The following is a 19,938-nucleotide window of genomic DNA, read 5'->3' on the forward strand; positions in this document are numbered from 1 at the left end:
CTTGTTTATCATAAAAGTTTTTTGTTATCAAATCTGAAGCTTAATTTTTCTGGACATAAGATTTTTGTTGGTATTCATTTTCTTTCAGAGCTTGGTCTATGTTGTTCTAGGATCTCCTGGCTTTGAGGGTCTGGGTTGAAAAATCTGCAGATATCCTAATTGGTCACCCCCTATAAGTGATCTGATTATTTTCTCTTGTACCTTTAAGATTCTATCCATATTCTGTATGCTAGACAGTTTCATTATAATGTGCCTTGGTGTAGATCTGTTGCAATTTTGTACATTTGGTGTACTGTAAGCCTCTTGTATTTGATTTTCCAATTTACTCTTCATGTTTGGGGAATTTTCTGATTTTATTTCATTGAAGAGATTGTACAGGGGGATGGTGGAGGATGGGAAAGGCAGCGGAGCACAACAGACACTAGTATGGCAATATGTAAATCAATGGATGTGTAACTGATGTGATTCTGCAATCTGTGTATGGGGTGAAGGTGGGAGTTCATAACCCACTTGAATCAAAGTGTGGAATATGATATGTCAAGAAATTTGTAATGTTTTGAACAACCAACAATAAAAAATTAAAAGAAGAGATTGTACATTCCTGAGGCTGGAATCTCTGTGCCTTCCTCTATCCCAATAAATCTTAGATTTGGTCTTTTGATGTTGTCCCATAATTCTTGGATATTCTGTTCATGGTTTCTTACCATCTTCACTGTGTGGTCAACTTTATTTTCAAAATTGCATATTCTGTCTTCATTATCTGACGTTCTATCTTCCAAATGATCTAGTCTGTTGGTAATGCTTTGAGTTTTTTATTTCATTTATTTCTTCCTTCATTTCAAGGATCTGATTTTTTCAGAATTTCTCTTTCTTGAAGTAATCTTTTGCTACCTGTATTTGCTCCCTTATCTCTTTCTTGGGGTGATCAATGGTTGCCTGTATTTGCTCTCTTGTATCTTTGTTAGAGTGATAAATTCTTGCCTGTATTTGCTCACTTAGGACATTCTTTAATTCATAGATCATTTTAATTATGTACATTCTGAACTTCTTCTCCGACATTTCAGCAGCTGCACAGTCCATACATTCTATTATTGTAGTATCTTGGTTTTGGGGGGCACTTTCCTCCCATGTTTTTCATGTTGTCTATGTGTCCTTCTTTCTTGCAGTATGGATCTGAGGTATTACTTGTACCTCACCTTGGTGTTGGGCTTCTAGACCCAAGCCGGTGTCCCACAATAAATGCTTCTGCAACTAAAGATGGTCACATCAATAGCAGAGGTAACTCAAGATAGCAGTGGGGGTGTCCCAAGATGGATGGAACCACTTTCAGAGATGGGGCTAAAAGAATGAGCTGCCTGTTCAGAGATGCAGCTGCCTCCCAGCCCTATCTGTTGTCCCAAGGTGGAGGCTACTGTATATGGAATGCTATGGAGATGACTTCAGTGTCCCAAGATGGAGGCAGGCTATACCTGGGCTCTGGCATAGGTCTGCTGGTTGATGGGGGTGGTCCTAGGCCCGAGCCTGGGCTCCAGCCTGGGTCTGCTGGATGGAGGGTAGCCCTGGGCCAGGGCCAGGGCCTGGGTGGGGCTATCCTAGGCCTGGGCTTGGGATCCAGGGTGGGTATGCTGTTTAGTGGGGGACACCCTGAAACAGAGCCTAGCCCATAAGATTTTAATGAAACTGAAAAATTCCTACCACCTAGTGACATCATACCCATCACAATGCAATGTCTTACATTTTGGTGATGATGCTGGTATGAATGAACCTACTTTGTTGCCCATGATACAGAAATATGACCATTTGATATAGAACTTAATACTTGATAACAATGATAAACAACAATGTTACTGTTTATATATTGATGATACTATACTTGTTAATTTAGATTATATTCCTACTTATAAAAAGTAAAGTTTACTGTAACACAGCATGCCACCAATGCAGGCCGAAGCTTCATGAATTTCGTCTCTTGACTGCATCAACAAGCCACATGCTGACACGTGGTCTGTGTTAGCGCACTTTGTGATAGTCCCACAATGATAAAAAATGATGCATTTCTCAAAAGATATCCCCACTGCTAAGTGATTCATCACTGTTCATACAACCGCAGCTTCAGCATGCAGCTGGGAGCAAGCATGACCTGAGATGAGGCAGACAGAAAGTGCTACCCCTTTAACATATTTTAACCCTTCTTTTAAAACTGTCATGTACATAAAAATTACCCTGGTGGGCCTGAGTCCCTGCATTTCTAAGAGGCTCCCAGGTGATACTGACGGTGCTAGTTCTCTGACCACACTGTAAAGAGCAAGGCACTAGATGCAACTTTATGGTTCGTCTCCAGTCTGGGCAGTACTAAATATGGGGCTTCCTCACTCTTCTTTGCCAGATTCTGAACTGGGCAAGGGACATGAGAATTTGAGGTGATAATTGGCAATGAGAAAGGACAGTTCAGCTGGGAGTGGGGGATAAGGGGGAGCTTAGGGAAGCTGGTTTTGTGAAGTAAGCTAAAAATCCATGTGGATCAGGCAGCCAGCAGGAAGTCGGCTACTTTTCTCTTAATAGCAACTATTCCTGCAGCTGGCACAGAATTCCTGCCACCCCTGGGTGACTGTGGAGCAAATGCCACAATGTTGAGAAGGTCCATAATTAACCCAAGTACTCCTGTCTCCCTACAGAGCCACCAGTATCTCCAACCGTAGGTTCATCAGGTGTAGATTACCAACGAAGATTACCAATGCTTCTTTCTGGAAGGAAGGGTGTAGCTGAAAGCTCCTCTGAGAAGAAACCAAACTACACAAGATTTTGTCATCAGCAGGGGCCTTGTCATTTGGTCTTCAGAGGTTTTACCCTCATGGCAGGGGTCCTACTGAATCTGCTCCATCCTCAGAAGTCTAACTTCTGAAGGCCACTGCCATGTCTCTGTCCTGTTCTCCTCTTTAACTATCCACCTGGTCTAAAGCTGAAGCAGCTGTGGCCTTGATGCAGATTCAAGTTCAGTCTCCCAAGGTCACACATCCCAGGAGAACTGGGCCCTGCTTCTGTAGCAGCTACCTGGGATCTCCTCATCACCAGGGACCTTGACAACCCCAAAATTTTCTGGTTCAGCTCAAAATACCCAACCTTACTTATTTTCCTTCTCTGATGATAACCCTAAGTAAGGTTTAGAGAATCCTAGAGACTCCCTGGCACAAACCATGGAAGTATGGTTATGTTTAGCAAGATGATGTGTTTTGAACCTTTTCCATGACTTGCTAGAAAATCATAACCTCCTTCATTCCATAGCATTGACTGATTGATATTTTTCCTGAGAGATGCCATTCCCAGATCCAAATGCCAGTTCTAGCAACTACCATGTTCTGCTCAGATGTCAGTAATAAAGCACAAGAACCTGTGGCTGGACCAGATCCTTCAGGCCCTTCAGCCAGTGCTTTCTGTCGCAGTCATTTGGCCAACCCATCACCTGCATGCAAGGTGCAAGCATGTTCTCTGTGTCCTCAAACAGACAAGGATGAGGAGGACCCTTTCCCAGCATGTTCCACAGAATGGGCTGGTTGCAAGGTCCCTGGGGTCTCAGCATATGCAGGGTTCCTCAAGTATTTGGTTTTGAATTTTCCATCAGCAGTGGGCAGTAAATGAACAAGGATTGCAGGTATGAAACCAAGCACCTGCGAGAATGGGTGTGGAGAGATTTGCATCAGATCACATGCCTGCCACTTCCCATGGGACTTAGAAATGTAGCAATGTCAGCAGAAGGTGTCTGAGTGAAGGTACATGAATCCACCAGGCTGTGACCCATGCTCTGTTCATGTGTGGAAAGGGCATCATATTTCAGCCTGAGGTTCTAGCCCAAGCTTCCACTTGGCCACTTGGAGCCATGGGAAGGGATGTGTCTCACCACTTCACTTGCAAAATGATGCTAAGATGACTCCGGACGTCCCTTCCAGCCCCAAGAACCATGAGAAAAGCCACTTGGCTGAAGCTGCCAGAAGCTTTGGCAATCTAACGAGAAAATTGGATCTCATCTAATTCCTGGCAGACTCGGTAATGTAAGGAAGTTCTGAGGGGATTTCAGAATCTGCTTCTTGAGCCAAACTCTACTTTCCTCCCGTCTCCTCACACACCATCTTGGATGACTTTGTTTCAGGCAAGGCGATCCACTCGACAATTAAACACACAGAACTCCTAGGGTAAAGACAAACACCAGCACAGCTTTTGTAACCTTCCTTATTACAGTAATGACATTCTGGGGCAGAGGGAGCCTCCATGCAGCTGGATTTTCCATTGCAGTGATAACGTCCAGCCAATAGCTGCTGGGCCACGCTGCTCCATGCACAGGTGGGACCACATCTGCCTGGTGCTGACGAGCTTTTAATGGCCTTCTATTTGTTTATTTCTTCTCCCTCTGAGCTGGCAGAGATCAGATGGGGAAGGCTGTGGTCAAGGTCTTCTTGAGGACAGAGACTCCAGGGTTTCCAGACCACTGAAGGAAATATTCTCTCCTCTCAGAGGATTCTGTGTAAATAAGACTCCAAAAGAAAGCACTGCCATTTCCCCACCACCCCTGAGAATGCTGGAGGAGGAGGAATGGCTGTGGATTGCAGGAGAGGCATTTAAATGGGGCCAACAGTTGCAATGTGTCCTTGCTGATCTGATAGTTGTGACAACTCCAGTTCAAAAATCCCCCATCAGGGAAGAGACAGAAGGAAATCCTGCTCATGTTTATGTGGGAGAAAGAGGGGAGAAGAAAGATGGAAAGCAGGCATCAGAGAGGGGGATGGCCGCTCGGAATCCTCCAGAGTCACAGGTCATTCCAGATCAGTTGAGGTGCCATGAAGTTCATGGTGAGTCAATTAATGGGGAAAAACCCGGCCATTCTTGGCAGCCAAATTTTAAAAATAGATAAAATACACAAATAAAAGAATGGGATGCCAGCGTGTTTTGTATACCTCTGGAATTTGGGTAAGAAAGCCACATCCAGCGGATACTTACATAACGACTTTGATGCAGGGGCCAAGCACAGAGGAAAGGATACTTAGGAATCACTCCAAGCCCCTCCGTGGGAAACCTGAGAGCCCTTCAAGGCAGCTTCCACCCATGCTCACCCTTTAGTGGGGACAAGAAGGCCTCCCAGAGGCTCTGGGAACTGAGGGTGAGCCTTCCAAGGAGAAGATGCCCCCTTTTCTGTTCCTCCAGGAAGGCCAAACCCTGAGTGAACCCAGCTGCCCTAACTCCAGCTAGAACTAAAGTACACCCCCAGGATTTCTAAACAGTTATGACATTTCCAGAAATTCTCTCTCCGTAGAACCTTCCTCAAAAAAGGCTGGCCCAGCTGATACCTATACTGTGCCTAACCAGGTGGAGTACCCAGACCAGAAACTCAGGGCAGGAGTAGCTGTGCCCAGTCTGCTGGCAGACTACCTGTCCCGTGTCCTCTCTGCGTTCCCCAGCACTGTGCCTGGCAGCTCATTCTTAATACAAATCACAGAGGAGCATTTCCACGCTTCACACATCTGGATTATGACTTGCCTTCCTTCCTGCCCTGGGACTAGGACAATTCCTTTTCGATTGAACTATGTCAACTCCAGTTATGAGAACATTTCCCCCACACTGCTCTCTCCTCCCCTTCCCTCTGCTCCAGACACGCATCCACCTCCCGTCCATGCACCATGCTTCAGGGACAGAATTCCTTCATGTCTGAGCTGCTTGCCAGGCGAGCATGTCCTTGGGCACATGGTCATTGGGATGTTCTTCTCAACATCACCTGTCCTCAACTCACCTTTGCAAGCTCTCATTTCCTGGCTGGAAGCCTCCAGAGTGACTGGATCCACTTTTGATAATCTCTATGTTGGAGAAGCTTCCCATGTGGATGTGTCTGGGGCCGTGGATACCCTATCACACATGGGGCACCTGGCAATGCTCTACTACTGAGCATTAAGTCCCCAGCTCTTCTCAGGTTTCTACAATCCTCCCAGTTATGACAGTGCTTCCAAAACAGGGAGGTCAGCTTCAGGGGGCCCCAGAGCATTTGTATAGGTCTGGGAACCTAGGTATGAGCCACACATGGTTGAGACCATGTCCGTACACGTTGTTCTGAGTATCTGCAGGCATCCACGTGAGGACTAGATGGCCATATTTGCACCTTATCACTGCATCTGTATCTCAAAAGTCCCAGCCCTGTGCTCCTCTCCTTGGTAGCCCTGTGTATTCTCTACCTTTACCTCTCTAGAGGTGAGACTCTGGGGGGCCCTACCCATCCCTCTCCCTCTGCTCCTCCCTCTTCCACCACCTGTCACTCTGCACACAGGTCAGGTCATTTTATGCTCTGTGCTGTGCCCTCACTGCGGTATCTAGGGAGATGTCAGATGAGAGATGAGACTGAGATACAAGACTGAGACTGTCTTGAGCAGACCTGGCTAGGGGAGCACTCAGAAGAGACGAAACACACAGCATTCAGGGTGACAAACAGAGGCCATCAGGGGCCAGGAAGGCAAGATAATTTTCAGCATCACTGTGGCTCAATTCAGAGGGAGGCCCGGAAGGCAGGTGTGTGGGAGCAAGAGACAGAAACAAGAAAATGACTGTTCACATGAAGAGCAATGATGAGACCCCTCAACATCACATCAGCTGAGGCTTTCATCTAGGACACAGGGAACTTCCTGGAGAGGCTTCCTAAGCCACCTCCTTCAGAGCTCGTGATTTAGTGGCTCTCAGGTGAGGCGGGGCCATTGGCATTTCTAAATGTCCTCATCTCCTGCAGCTCGCATCATCGTAGGCAATTCCAAACTTCTATAAAGAGATGAATATTCATAAACCACCTGCTGAGCCTGCCAATCAGGGGAGAGGTAAATTCTAGAATGGAAGGAGAATAGTTCTTTGACCTGAGAAAGGGTGTAGGGATGCCAGGAAGTACCTGAGGAAGAGGAAGCAAAACCTTTGCCCTCAGGACAGGCAGAAGGAAGCTGATGGCATGGCATCTGCGTCACTGCAGGACCTCTACAGGTTCAGCTGGTTAGAGAGATGATAGGCTTTGGACTGGCCCTCAAAATAGGCAACTCTTCAGCCTTGATCCAGCCCAGGCTTATGTGAATCTGAGAAAGCCTCCTAAATTCAGTATAGCAGAATTATTTTCTGCAGAGGGAAAGCTTTTTTTTTTTTCCCCTGAGTGTATATGCATTAATTGAAGCCCTGCCCCACCCGGCAACCCCACCACCTATCTTGAGGTTCTGTCTTTCAACATTTCTCAGGAACTTGCTGCTTTACTTGATAGAGAAGCATCCTGCATGTACAAGGTGCTGAGTCTCTGATTCCCAGGCCTCCAACTGCACCAGGGGAGCTCTTACCAGCCATGTGCCTCTCCTGGGCCTAACTGTGCTATATCAATAGGTCACTACTTCCCTCAACACAGACAGTATTCTTATCAACTTCTGCAGAACCGTCTGTTCTCTTTTACACTATAACTTCTGAATCATAAGATGTACTCTACCTCCAAGTGAACGTAAGATATGTTCTATTATATATGATATCCACGTCATAGAATACATTCATATGGACATATTCTGCAATTCCAACAGTTATATTATACCCAGTCATTTGAAGATCATACATACTAAAGTCACTACCTACACTTTGATATGGGAAGGAATCCCTTGATTATCTTTTTTGTTTGTTTGTTTTGTTTTCTCATGGGCAGTCAACAGAGACCTGAGCTTCCATCTATCACTGGGGGACCATCTTTCCCCAAATCAGTTATGGTTGAGCCCCAAAAGCACAGGCCTAAAACAAATGCTTGCTTCCAATTTTCCCTCTTTCTCTCTAAAACCAAATCTTGATTGGCTTCTTGAACTCTGGCCTCCACTACAAGGCACCTGTCTGGTTTGTAGAAAGCAAGAAGCTTGGTTCAGATGGACCTCCCAAGGAACTGCTGTCATTTTATTGATTCTACCCTAATAAAGAGCAGTTGGTACTAAAGCCCTTGGAAGGGCACAGGGCTCATCGTAGCCATCTTTCCAGGTCCAGGCGCTGTCACTTTCAAATTAAGAAATGCAAAAGAGGCTGCATGAGTACAAATTGGAGTGGATCCACTGTACAGTACCTAAGATACATTTGTTTCAGGTAGGTTTCTCAAGCAATCACGACAGAAGAGGGCGACAGTGGCCTCCCCCAAACTTACACTGCCAACATTTCTATTTACCAGGGCAATCAAAACGTAGCAGGTATCTGTCAACCAGGATAGTCTTTCCTGGGCAAGCAAGCAACCGAGGTCATGGATGCTCATTTACAACCTTGAACCTGTTGTCAGCCTGGCTGCTGCTCAGGGCCAACTCCTGCTCCAGGCAGCAACACAGAGCAGACTTCTAACAGCCTGCACCAGGATCTGCAGCCCCTGGTCTATGGCAGCCCCCGTCTACGGCAGCCTGGAGGCTTCGTCAGCCCACTCTTATATTGGGGCAGAGTGTCAGAAAGGTGTCCAACTCATTTACAGTCCTTGAGTCCCTTTCAACAACTCATGTGCTCTCTTTGGCCAACTAGTCTGAAGTACTCTGCAGCATTTCTTTCCCTTAAACAGATGCACCTTGGATTTTAGATATCCAAAAAGTTCTCTCTTTTTTTACTTAACTCTTGTAATTTGGGGTTTTACTTCAAAGTAAAGTATTTTGCACATGTACTATCACATTAGAAATTCCAAACATGCTAAGTAGAAACTATAATTAAAAAATAGAAATCAATGCTAGGACCTGGGGTAGTGGCTTAGTGGTCGAACACTTGCCTAGCATGTGAGAGGCACGGGGTTTGATCCTCAGAAACACATAAAAATAAATAAAGTATACAATTTGATATTTAAAAAACAATCAATGCTAGTTTCCTAACCCACAAAGTAAAAGCTAAATACCTACCTACCTGATAGGGCTGATTGAATAGCATAATGAATGCAGAGCATCTGACCCAGTACCTGCCACATAGTAGGTGCTCAATGAGAGATCTGATTTGACTTAGACATGTACATTATTAATTCAAATCCAAAGCAGCACTATTGACATTTCCATGACAAGAACGTTTAATTTATAGTTTAAGACCTATTTGATTGCAAATTGGATGGAAGTCAAGTTACAGTACCAAATAAATTATGTTTCAACTATTTTAAAACTGTGCATACAAAGAGACACTAGAAAGAGGAAAGAAAGTCCAATTACAGGATGCAGATGTGTTAACTGCTGAAAGTGAGCTCTTGATTTAGTTTAATGTTGTCTGATGGTCAAAGAAACAAAATCCTGTTAACTTATGCAACTCACTCCTCATTTAATAAATGGAATGTGTAACTCACAGGGAAAATGGATTTTCCTCCTGATGTTCAGAGCTGAGGGCAGTGGCTCATGTGGGTCCTGACACCAGGCACGCTGGGTAACTGAGAAGAGCTACATGTCTGTGTGCCCAGGTGCAAAGGTACACACCCATTCATCAGAAGGGATGCTCTGCTCTATGGGTATTGTAGGTGAGGAACCAGTGGGCAAGTTGGCTGAAGTCTTTCTTAACCTATGTTCAGAAAACTGGAGTAAAATTTCTCCACTTTATTCCAAAATATGGACCAGTTTTGTATTTGAGAAGTTTGGCCCTTGGTTTTTTGGAAGTATAGGTCTTGACTTTTTCAAGCAGTCCACTTGGGCTTGCCTGCTGTCCTGAGCCAGGATGACCAGAGTGGCCTGTGGATGGGGAGGATGTGGAGGAATCTGCTTCCAAACACTTGAGACTAATCAGAGACAACAGGCTTCCCTGGGAAAATCGTAATCACCATACTGGGGAAGGGCCAAATGCTGGCAGGATTTATTGGCTTTGATTAACAATACGGTGTTTGTTTTTGTAGGTAATTAGAGTTCAATAGCAAGCTATAAAAGTCCTCTAAGAAATTCTAAATGGACTATAGCTAAAGGGTACTAAATTATAACTGAATCTAACCATTCATCTATGCAGACCTCCTGTACTAATGAGCCAGTGTTTGATACAGCACAATCCCAGGCTGTCAAGGAGAAAATGGCCTCTGTGTTCCCAAAGTCCTGGGAGAAAAGACCTCCATGCAGTGTGAGTGCCCACACACGTGTGCAAACAGCACTCCAGTATGGATCATGCTTCAGCATCCCAGCTGCCTTGGGATGTTACAGCTCATGAAGCAACAGCTCACATTGTCTGATTTAAAGCCACTATTCAAAGATCCATCACAAGCTGGATGATGACAAATGTTCCGACAGCTCTAAATTCTTATAACAATCAGGGAACAGATTCCTAGGTACTGTGATGGGCTAGCTGGGTATTTTGATAGTCAGAAGATGCTTGCCAAAGCTGTTTTGATTCATGCTCTTTTTTCCCCCAGTATGTCACTGTTGGGCACAGATTTTTAACAGGTTAGAGGTCTTAATATAAATGCAATTGTACTTAATTCAAAAGTAGGATAGGAAAAGTGTTGTCAGCCATATTTTTTAAATAGTATCAAGATGTAGTGATGGTGTACTTAAGAGACAACTGTGCTCATCTTGCTTTGCTGAATCCTGGGACATAACATGTTCCTGTGTTATGCATATCATATCTACACAGCATTATTTTTACTCTCTGTGCCCACACCATGACGCCCAACCATCCAGAAAAGCCAACTATCCAACCCCTGCACAGAAGTGGGAAAAATTAAAATGGGACCAGATAAACAAAACAAAAAGTAAAGCCATAGATATAGCTGGCACTGGAGGTAAACGGTTGCTTTTATTCTCCGTCTTAGACATTAGCTTTCCTCTTGGCAAAAGCTAGACTTAACAGCTAAGGCCTCAGGCATCTTCTTGTGTAGTTCATTAGAAACCTTTATAATATTTTTCCCTCAGGAATTAGATTTTCATTTAATTATGTTTTATACAACCCAATATAAAATTTTCCCACTGTTCTGCATACTCTGGCCCCCTTAATTTTATTTTTTAAAAGTTCTTATGCAGTCATCGGTTTTTCTTTCAGAGGAACATAAAACAGACATCCACTCCAGGACCAAAGCTAAACTTGCAGGCCACAGTCGTAGAGTCTTCTGGCTTTCTGCCCTCTGAAACTTCATGCAGGTGACTGCAACCTTAGACCAGCCGCTTAACCCCTCTGACCCTTTCCTTCTTCCTCCGAAAAGAGGAGGAGATTGACTCAGATTCTCCTTAAGGCATCTCTGTGGTCTGAGGTTCTAGAGTTATTTTATCCTAAAGGGAAGAACTTCCAAATGTGAAGGCAGTTGCTGTTAATTCTTTAAAATTAAGACTCTAAACTCTACATTCAAAAAGTTAGATTTTGTGAAACTGGTGGAAATAAAATATAAGCTAAGTGCCCTTTTTTTAAAATATTTTTTTTTAGTTGTCAATGGAGCTTATTTTACTTATTTATATATGGTGCTGAGAATCAAACCCAGTGCTTCACACATGCTAGGCAAGTGCCCTACTACTGAGCCACAACCCCAGCCCTGGCCTAAGCCCTTTGATGCAGAAGCAGCAAAAGCACAGAGCAGCACCGTTATAAAATTTCCATAATTCAAGTTAAAAAATTGTGTTCAGAAAGGAATTTAAAGAAAGCAGATTTCTGATACTTACTTGTGGCCCAGCTCATGAGCGATGGTAAAGGCCAAATTGAGACCATTGTCTTCGGCAAGCACACATTTCCTCTTAGCACTGCACACACCTCCTAAGTAAGCAATTCCTGCAGCAGAGACACAAAACACATCCTCTTCAGAACCTGGGAGGCCCTGACCTCCTGGGCATGTCTGCATGGTATCACGCATGATCTAGATCAAGAGAGGGGCAAGTAGGGCCTTTGCTGCCACAGGGTTGGACCTGCAAGTCCAAAGCTCATCTGGGATTAGTTTGCTTATGATACTTTTATATTTACCCAATAATAAGAGTGACAGTCACAAATATCTATCAAGCATTTACTATCTGACAAATGTTGGGTGAAATGGTTTATAAATATCATCAAATTTAATCCTCATTACTCAGGATGAAGAGGAAAAGTGAGGTTCAGAGAGAAAAGGTTCAGAGATTTCCCCAGGGTCTCCTGCCTTGGTACTCAGTGGTGAGATCCTAAACTAATCTGTGCAACTTGAGTGCTCAGGGCTGGGAGCAGCAAAGCAAGGTGTCCAGTGTGCAAAGATTAGGAAGCTCTTCCTTTTAAAGGCTGATCTCATATTTGAAGGCCCTGGAGGAGAAACTCCTTAAATTCTACACCCTCAGCACCTTTTGCATCATTCTAGTTCTGGTCTTGTGAGGGTCTGATGACCCCGGGGTTGATGAATAGCAGGCAAGGGAAGGCTGCGTAGCATGTTCAAACAAAAACTTCAGTAATTCTCCAGACACAGCAGGACTGGGAGTCATATGGAGCAGAGAGAGCACACACTGGGAGAGGGATGGCCTCAAAGCCATCTGTGAGGACAAGCCCCACAGACCAACTTCCTCACCTCCATGCACACCTGTGAGGACCTGAGGATCTTGCCCTAAGGGGGAAAATGAATCACACACACCAGGAGGCACAAGCGCAGCACAGGACCACACTGTGAGCAAGAGGCGGTGTGGCGAGGCTAGGAGCTCTGGCAAGTGCTGGTGGGTCAGCCACGGGAGGAGGGATGGGAGCTTCCCAGCAGAGGAAAGCTCTTCTGGCAGAGGGATATGTTTGAACAACCTGGAGCCTTCTAAGGAATGCTGGGCACTCGGCGCAAGGCTGGGGAGGGCCAGCCCCCACTGGCCACACTTGTGGAAGCTGGCTCTCCAGGTGCCCCACTGCCCATGACACCTCTCTGCACTTCTGCTCTCCCTGTACTCAGGACAGACAACCCCTACTACCCAGACACCCCAGGGCTGACCTCAGCAGGGGCCCTAGGAATCCTGCCATCTAGCCTCTGTTGCCTGTGGTGTCTGCCCCTCAGCAAGCTGCCTCTCAACAACTCCTGGGAGACATGCAAATCATCGTGGTACTGGTGGCTAGAGGAGGGGGGATGGTGCTGCTGTTCCCCTCCCATGAGGTCCCATGGGTGTGGGGCAAGTGCTGTGTGGCAACAGCTGGTAACAGGCAGGAGGCTAAACCCAGCTGACTCAGCCTGCCAGCACCATGCCACAGGACGGGCTGTGGTCACCTGAGGAAGGACACCTGTTCTCCATCAAGGCACTGTTCACCCACCAAGCTGCATGCTGCCCCCAACTGAGGGCTTCTTGCACTTCCACAAAGTGTTTCAGAGGAAAAGGAATTGGCAGAGGGCCAGGGACAACAGCCCAGGGGCCTATTTCATTAAAACTGACCCCTCCCTTCCTGTTCTTAAAGAGGTAAACCAAAACATCCTCTTTGTTGATATCAAAATCAAAGTAGTGTGAAGCCAACTCTTGGTGTTGCTTTGCTGCAACTGCTAGTTGCTACAGATGATCATTCTTATCTTCCTTCAGTGGAGCAACAGGGGGAGGATATCATCAGAGAGGTTTCCATTAAAAAGGTAAAAATAAAACTGGTCTAGCACTCAAACACAAGACTCCCCTTCCTTTGGTCCCTACCAGGAGGCACAGAGGAAACTCACATGGCTGCCTCTGCAGAGAGGTGCAATTCTGGGGCTATAATCTGGAGACTCTGCTTACATTCCACACGCTGAGCCTAGGTACCATATCACATATCTAATCATCATCATCATCATCATCATCTGTACTGGAGATTAAACCTAGGGGCACTTTTTCACTAAGCTGTATTCCCAACCCTGTTTATTTTTTGAGACAGATTCTTTCTTTTCTTTTCTTTTTTTTTTTTTGAGAAGAATAGTTCTCCTTCTTTGGTTTTTTAAAAATATTTGTTTTTTAGTTGTAGTTGGACATAGTACATTTATTTTATTAATTTTTTAATGTGGTGCTGAGGATTGAACCCAGGGCCTTGCTTGTGCTAGGTGAGAGCTCTACTACTGAGCCACAACCCCAGCCCTTGAGAAAGAGTTGTGCTAAGTTGCTAAAGCTGGCTTCAAGCTTATGATCCTCCTGCCTCAGCCTCCCAAATCTCTGGGATTACAGATGTGCACAATGGCACCCAGCTCTACACATCTCTTTTTTATTTGGAAACATGCAGCATGTTTGGCCAAGGTTGAGGAATAGAGAGAAAGAAATAAAAAAAATCAGCTGGGTGCAGTGACACACACCTGTAATCCCTTGAGAGGCTGAGGAAGGAGGATCATGAGTTCAAAGCCAGCCTCAACAAAAGTGAGGTACTAAGCAACTCAGTGAGATCCTGTCTCTAAATGAAATACAAACTAGGGCTGGGGATGTGGCTCAGTGATCAAGTGCGGAGGAGGAGGAGGGGGAGGAGGAGGAGGAGAAATAAATAAAATGGTTTTTGGCCTCAAGATGCTTTTTTTGCAGGGGAACATCATAACCCAGAAAAGCAGACTAGTGGAAAGAGCAAAGTGACCACCAGAAAGGATGTGATCTGGCTTCTCAGTATGTTCAAGATCATGATTCTGGCTTTACTTAAAAATGCTTTGGGGATTGCCACTGGAAGTTCACCAGTGAGAAGATGGAGCACTTCTACATAGCCCTGGTGGCATGCCCACACAGCCAGACACCCACTCACAGTGCCCGCCCAGCCCAGGTGGCAGCCTCTCTGGGTCAATGAACCAATTAGAAACAATCAAATGTTCATGTCCTGGAGAAGTCCCCTGGGAGGGGAAGGGAGATACAATACAGCCAGATTTGCTGAGCTTGCCGTCCCAAGGGCTTACCATGGGCATTGTTGCTGAACCAGTAGACCTTAAATGCCTCATTAACACTTCCCCTGGCCTCGGCCTCTCTCCTCACAGGAGCGGGCAGACCTGAATTTCCACTCTAATTAGGTAACACACATTGTTAGGGAATCAGAAAGCAAATAGCAGCAGTCCAATAATTGTGTTTTAATTTTTCCAAGGTGCAATGATTTTTTTTAACTAGAAAACAAAGGGGCAGAATTGTAATGCAAAATAAATAAATAAGAAAACAAAGGGGCAGTTGTTTATTATTGTTCATTTATTAATGACTATTGTTCATTATTAATGATGCTTACACATAGGTAGATTGAGGGCTACTGCTTTTAACAATTGATTTGAATTATACTGAGCCTGGTCATAAAACTGAACATGGGAAAACACATAAAAGAAATTGGCCCCTGACAACAGAGCACAAGAATTATGTGAGTTTATGAGTGACAGTGTGAAAATGCTTAGGGTGCACAAAACAAAGTCTGGAGAAAATCCCAGGTTGTTGTAAAGTGAAAGCTGCAGGGAAATAAGTGGTAATTAAGCCACAGAGCTTTAGCAGAAAACAATATCCACCAGTATTTAATACTTCATGGAAAGAAACAGCAGTCTAAAGGGGAGGGAGCCCAGAAGACCTGGAGATACCCTGCTATGATTTGGATCTTAAGTGTACCCAGTTTCATGTGTTGAAGGTGTGGGAAATGGTGGCGCCTTTAGAAGGTGGAGCCTAGTGGGAGGTCTTTAGGTCTGGGAGGTGGGGCATGTCCTCCAAGGGGGACTCTGGGATCTGATCCTTTCATCTTCTTCTGTTTTTCATTCCCTGGTTGTGGAATGAACAGTTTTCTCCACTACATACTCCTTGCCATTGCCAGCTGCCACTGGTACGAGAGGCCTAAAATCAAGGGGTCCACCTGGCCATGAATTATGACCTTGAAAACTGGGAGCCAAAATAAAACTTTTCTCTCTACAAGTTGATTATCTTGAGCATTTGGTATAGTGATAGAAAGCTCCCCATTAACTTAGGCTGCAGAAAGCATCAACCTGGAAAAAGTCATCAAATCTGACATTGGTGCTTGTCAAGAAATGAGGAAAGCTAGTAGCCAGGGGCACAGGCCTATAATTCTAGCAAATTGGGAGGCTAAGACAAAAGGATCATGAGGTCAAGGCCAGCCTTAGCAACTTCGTGGGGCCCTAAGTAACTTAGTGAGACCCTGTCTCAAAATAAAAAATAAAAAGGATTGGGGATGTGGCTCAGTGGTAAAGAGCCCCCGGGTTCACAATCACCAACATCAAACAAATAAAAGAGGAAAAATAGTTTTCCCTGCATTGATGCATTAAAAATGAGGTCTGCAAAACAAGTTCTGGTAACTTCAGGGATGATGCTGTGGAACTGAAGACCCTTCCCATGTAGCAGCAATCCTCTTTCAATGAGGTTTTTTTTTTTTTTTTTTTTTTTTTTAATGTCCTACATTGCTGCTTTCAATGGCTTCAGGCTTCCATGATTTAAAATTCTCCACAAAAGAAACCATAGTAGAACTCATTTAAAAATATTTAAAAACATCAATCCCACATGTTTGCTTAGCTCCCTGGAAGAAAGGGCATGCAGATTGTAAAGTGGAACATATTAGCTGTGTTTCTCCATGGGCAAACTGCATGTCCTTCTCTTATTGGACAGGTATTACTAGTCCCATTTTACAGATGGGGAAATGGAGCCTCAATACACAGTTACATGGTCAATTAGCATCCAAACAAGAATACAAATGCAGGGCTCTCTGCCTCCAACATCCACATTGCTCTATTTAAACCTCGAGCCTCCCTCACCCAAGCTTTGGTAAACAACAACAATGAAGAATGGTTAGGAACTCCAGATTTTCTTAAGTCTTAATGCACACTTATGCAGAGTTACAGGCAGGACAGGTTTCACACATCTAAATGTTTTTAAGCTTAAGATAAGAAGACTATAAGACACACACAGCAATATTAACATTAGGTACCTCTAGGACATGGTGAAGGAATTAGAGATCTTTTAATTCTCTCCTCTTTTTCTTCTCTCATTACAAAATCAAATTGAATTAAATGTATTAGGCTTAAACTTAATACAGTTAATGTGTGTGTTGCTATGAAAATTAAAGTTATTGATCACATTTCATTTATCAAGGTGACATATAACAGAGACAGGAGACCAAAAGCAAAACAAAAAGTCCTCTAAATTCAAACGCTGAGTGGATTGCCCTCTCAGACAGCAGATGACACAGGAAGTTAGTTGGTACCTTAAACCTTAAAAAAAAACTCGCTTTAAATACACCTTTGGCACAAATTAGGGAAGCAAAACACAATTTGAAATCTGAAATGCTGAGGGTAGAAATGGCAGCTGCAATGAATGTCTTACTCCTGGAAGGCATATCTAATTCATCCAGAGTAGTGGACCGTGTCCACAAAGGCCCAACCCATCTTCCCAGCCACACCAAATGAATACGGACCCACCCTCTTCTCCCTTCTTTTCTTTTCCTCTGTAGGAGAATAATTTTGAAGACATCAGGCAAGAAGGCTTAATTATTTTCTTTTTTGGTAGAATACTGCACAGTGTAAACTTTTAATTCATAAACTCAGGGTTGGCCATTTGAGCCTCTCTAGATTTAAAAAAGTAAACACCACACAACCGTATAAACTTGGACTTATCCAGTAAATCATTGTGTATAAACAGTTTGCAGCTGTTGGCCGGGCTGCCCATTAGTCAGACCTGCATGGGTTCTGTCCACCTTTGAGTGAGATGGTCAGGTTTTTCCTACCAACTGCTCAAGGTCTCAATGTTCTTAATATTTCCACTGGGACACCCACCTTTAATTACAAGAGAGCAACTTACATCTATTCATTTGAAGACCCTCTGATTGTTGAGGTTGTATCTTGTATTCAGACTCTTCCACGAGTGTTTGTGCTTCTGTTATCTTTAATAGTGGTCATAGGGGATATCTGAACTTGGGAATAGCATTTAAGAGCAAATATCTTAGAGCCTAGTATGTGATAGATAAAAAATAAGTAAATTCTCATTATTCACTGTAAAGAGTTTTTTTTTTTTGTGAGTGTATGTATACATATATATGTACATATACACATGTATATGTATATATGTGTACATACACACACACATATGCACGTACATTTGTATTTCTGTGTAAATTTTAAAATCATATGTGTGGTGCTAGGGATTGAACCCAGGACCTCACACATTGGTAGGTAGATTCTAATAAGTTGCCATTGTTATTGAATTAGCAGAATACAGAATCATTGATCCTAGGTAAAATTCAGTTAGGTTCCTGTGACCCTCTGGTCACCGAATTGTCAACCAATCTGTTTCTGTTTAAAGACAGCTTATTTAATATATATTGTTGATTCATTAACACTGAAGTCACAGCCAAGGGACCTTTCATACATGCCTGAATCAGGAAACTTATCTTTCCTTCCTTCCTCCCATGCATTGGCTCCAGAAGGCTCCTGAAGGCCCATCACAGTGGTCCTGGGCTTATGAACATGTTGACAGCATTTACTCACTATGCCAGCGGCCATTTTAAATAGTGGACTCACCAAGAAAAAGCACAAAAATGTGAAAAACCTCGCTTTAAATACACCATGAAAAGGGCACTTGTTTATAGTATGAGAACTGAAACAGGAAACAGCTCGTGGCCTTGTTCAACCTCAGCTGGGAATGTGCCTGTCTGGTGACTCAAATTTTTCACCACTCTGCACATGTTCGTGAATGACTGCCAAAGCGCTTCGAGGATTGATTCTGGAGTCACAAATACATTTTAGCAAGTAGGCAAAAACAAGTGCAGAGTACAGATCGACTGTACTCTAAAAAATTGTGTCCTATAATTAAGCAAAATGAAGTCCTTATTACTGGTTATAATAAAGAAATTCATTTTCATTTAAAAGCTTCTCCTATTTCCTAATTCTATCCTATCTAAATTATTTGACTAACTTGGGTTTGCCCCCTGTAGTTTTGCTTCAATATTCTTAGGTTATTGATTCACACAGCTATCACCTCCGTAATAAGCCACTGATCCCCAAGGATTCTGCACAGAGTTGCCAGAGTTCCAGAGGTGCTGATGGACAGGCTCAGTCACTCCCAAATCAAGAAAGAGCTTTCAGGCTGAGGCTCTGAAAGGCTGACAGAAGTGGCCAGGTTGACATGTTCCCTCTTCCTGGGACTGAGAAGCTCCACACTCTAGACCTCCCTGTCCATGGCTTTCTATCCCACCTCAGTGTCCTCGTCTCCTGGAACACAGGTGGATCACCTCTCCCAGACCTCATCCTGTCTTAGCAATTCTGCCACCGGTTGGTGTTATACTTCCCCTGTTCTCTCCTTCCGGGTTCCTTCAAGCCAGTCACAGTGGTAGAACAATGAGGTAGTCAAGGTCTCTATCCCTCTACCATGCACAAAGGATGGGAACCACAGCCTCAAAGGACAGCCCTGGGCCCCTTCCTAAATAGGAGTACTGTACAAATGCCACCAACATTCAAGAATGCCAGTGCTTAACACTACTGACCGAAAGAACACTGGGGAACTGAAAAATTCAGTAACTCACTCAAGGTTAAATGAAGGAGTAAAAGAACGAAGATCGAAGGTAACAGCTTTTCAGTCGGATCCCTAAAGGAGTCACTTTCAAATTTTGAAAGTTAATACAGCTTAAGAGCCATCAGAGCATAATAGAGAACAATGGGACATATTTGAGATTCCAGAAATAAACCCTCACATTTACAGTTAATTGATGTGTGTGTGTGTGTGTGTGTGTGTGTGTAGTGATATTGGCATCTTGTGTGTACAGGCCAGGGGTGCTGCTAAACACCCTACAATACCCAGGACAGCTCCCTATAATGTCAGGAGTGCTGCAGTTGAGCAAGGCCTGTAAGACAAATGTCTGGGAAGTGAAAGTCTGAGTGATTTTTTTTTCAGTACTGAGGATTAAACCCAGGGCCTTGTGCACTCTAGGCAAGTGTTCTACCCTTGAGATATATCCACTCTCCTTCTTATTTTTTGACAATGGTGTCAAGACCATTTGATGGGGTGAAGAAGGGTCTGCATATCGAGAGCAAAAGACAGAGGAGTCAGTCACTTACCATATGTATCTCATACCATATATAAAACATAATTCAAAATGAATTAAACCTCCAAATATAAGCACTAA

At 44.0% G+C, this 19,938-nt stretch overlaps 1 protein-coding gene and 1 pseudogene across 1 annotated transcript in view; one reads left to right on the top strand and one right to left on the bottom strand.

Annotated features, from left to right (window-relative positions):
• Adamts17 (ADAM metallopeptidase with thrombospondin type 1 motif 17) overlaps window positions 1–19,938 on the bottom strand; it is a 344,165-nt gene that overhangs the window by 182,690 nt on the left and 141,537 nt on the right. The window contains exon 8 of the mRNA XM_027922179.3: window positions 11,601–11,706. Within this exon, the coding sequence (XP_027777980.3) occupies window positions 11,601–11,706 (106 nt within the window). The remainder of the gene's footprint in view (window positions 1–11,600; window positions 11,707–19,938) is intronic.
• LOC114081152 (small nucleolar RNA U3) lies at window positions 13,271–13,470 on the top strand (annotated as a pseudogene).

This window comes from Marmota flaviventris, chromosome 2, assembly GCF_047511675.1.
Source record: "Marmota flaviventris isolate mMarFla1 chromosome 2, mMarFla1.hap1, whole genome shotgun sequence".
Classification (NCBI taxonomy): Eukaryota; Metazoa; Chordata; class Mammalia; order Rodentia; family Sciuridae; genus Marmota; species Marmota flaviventris.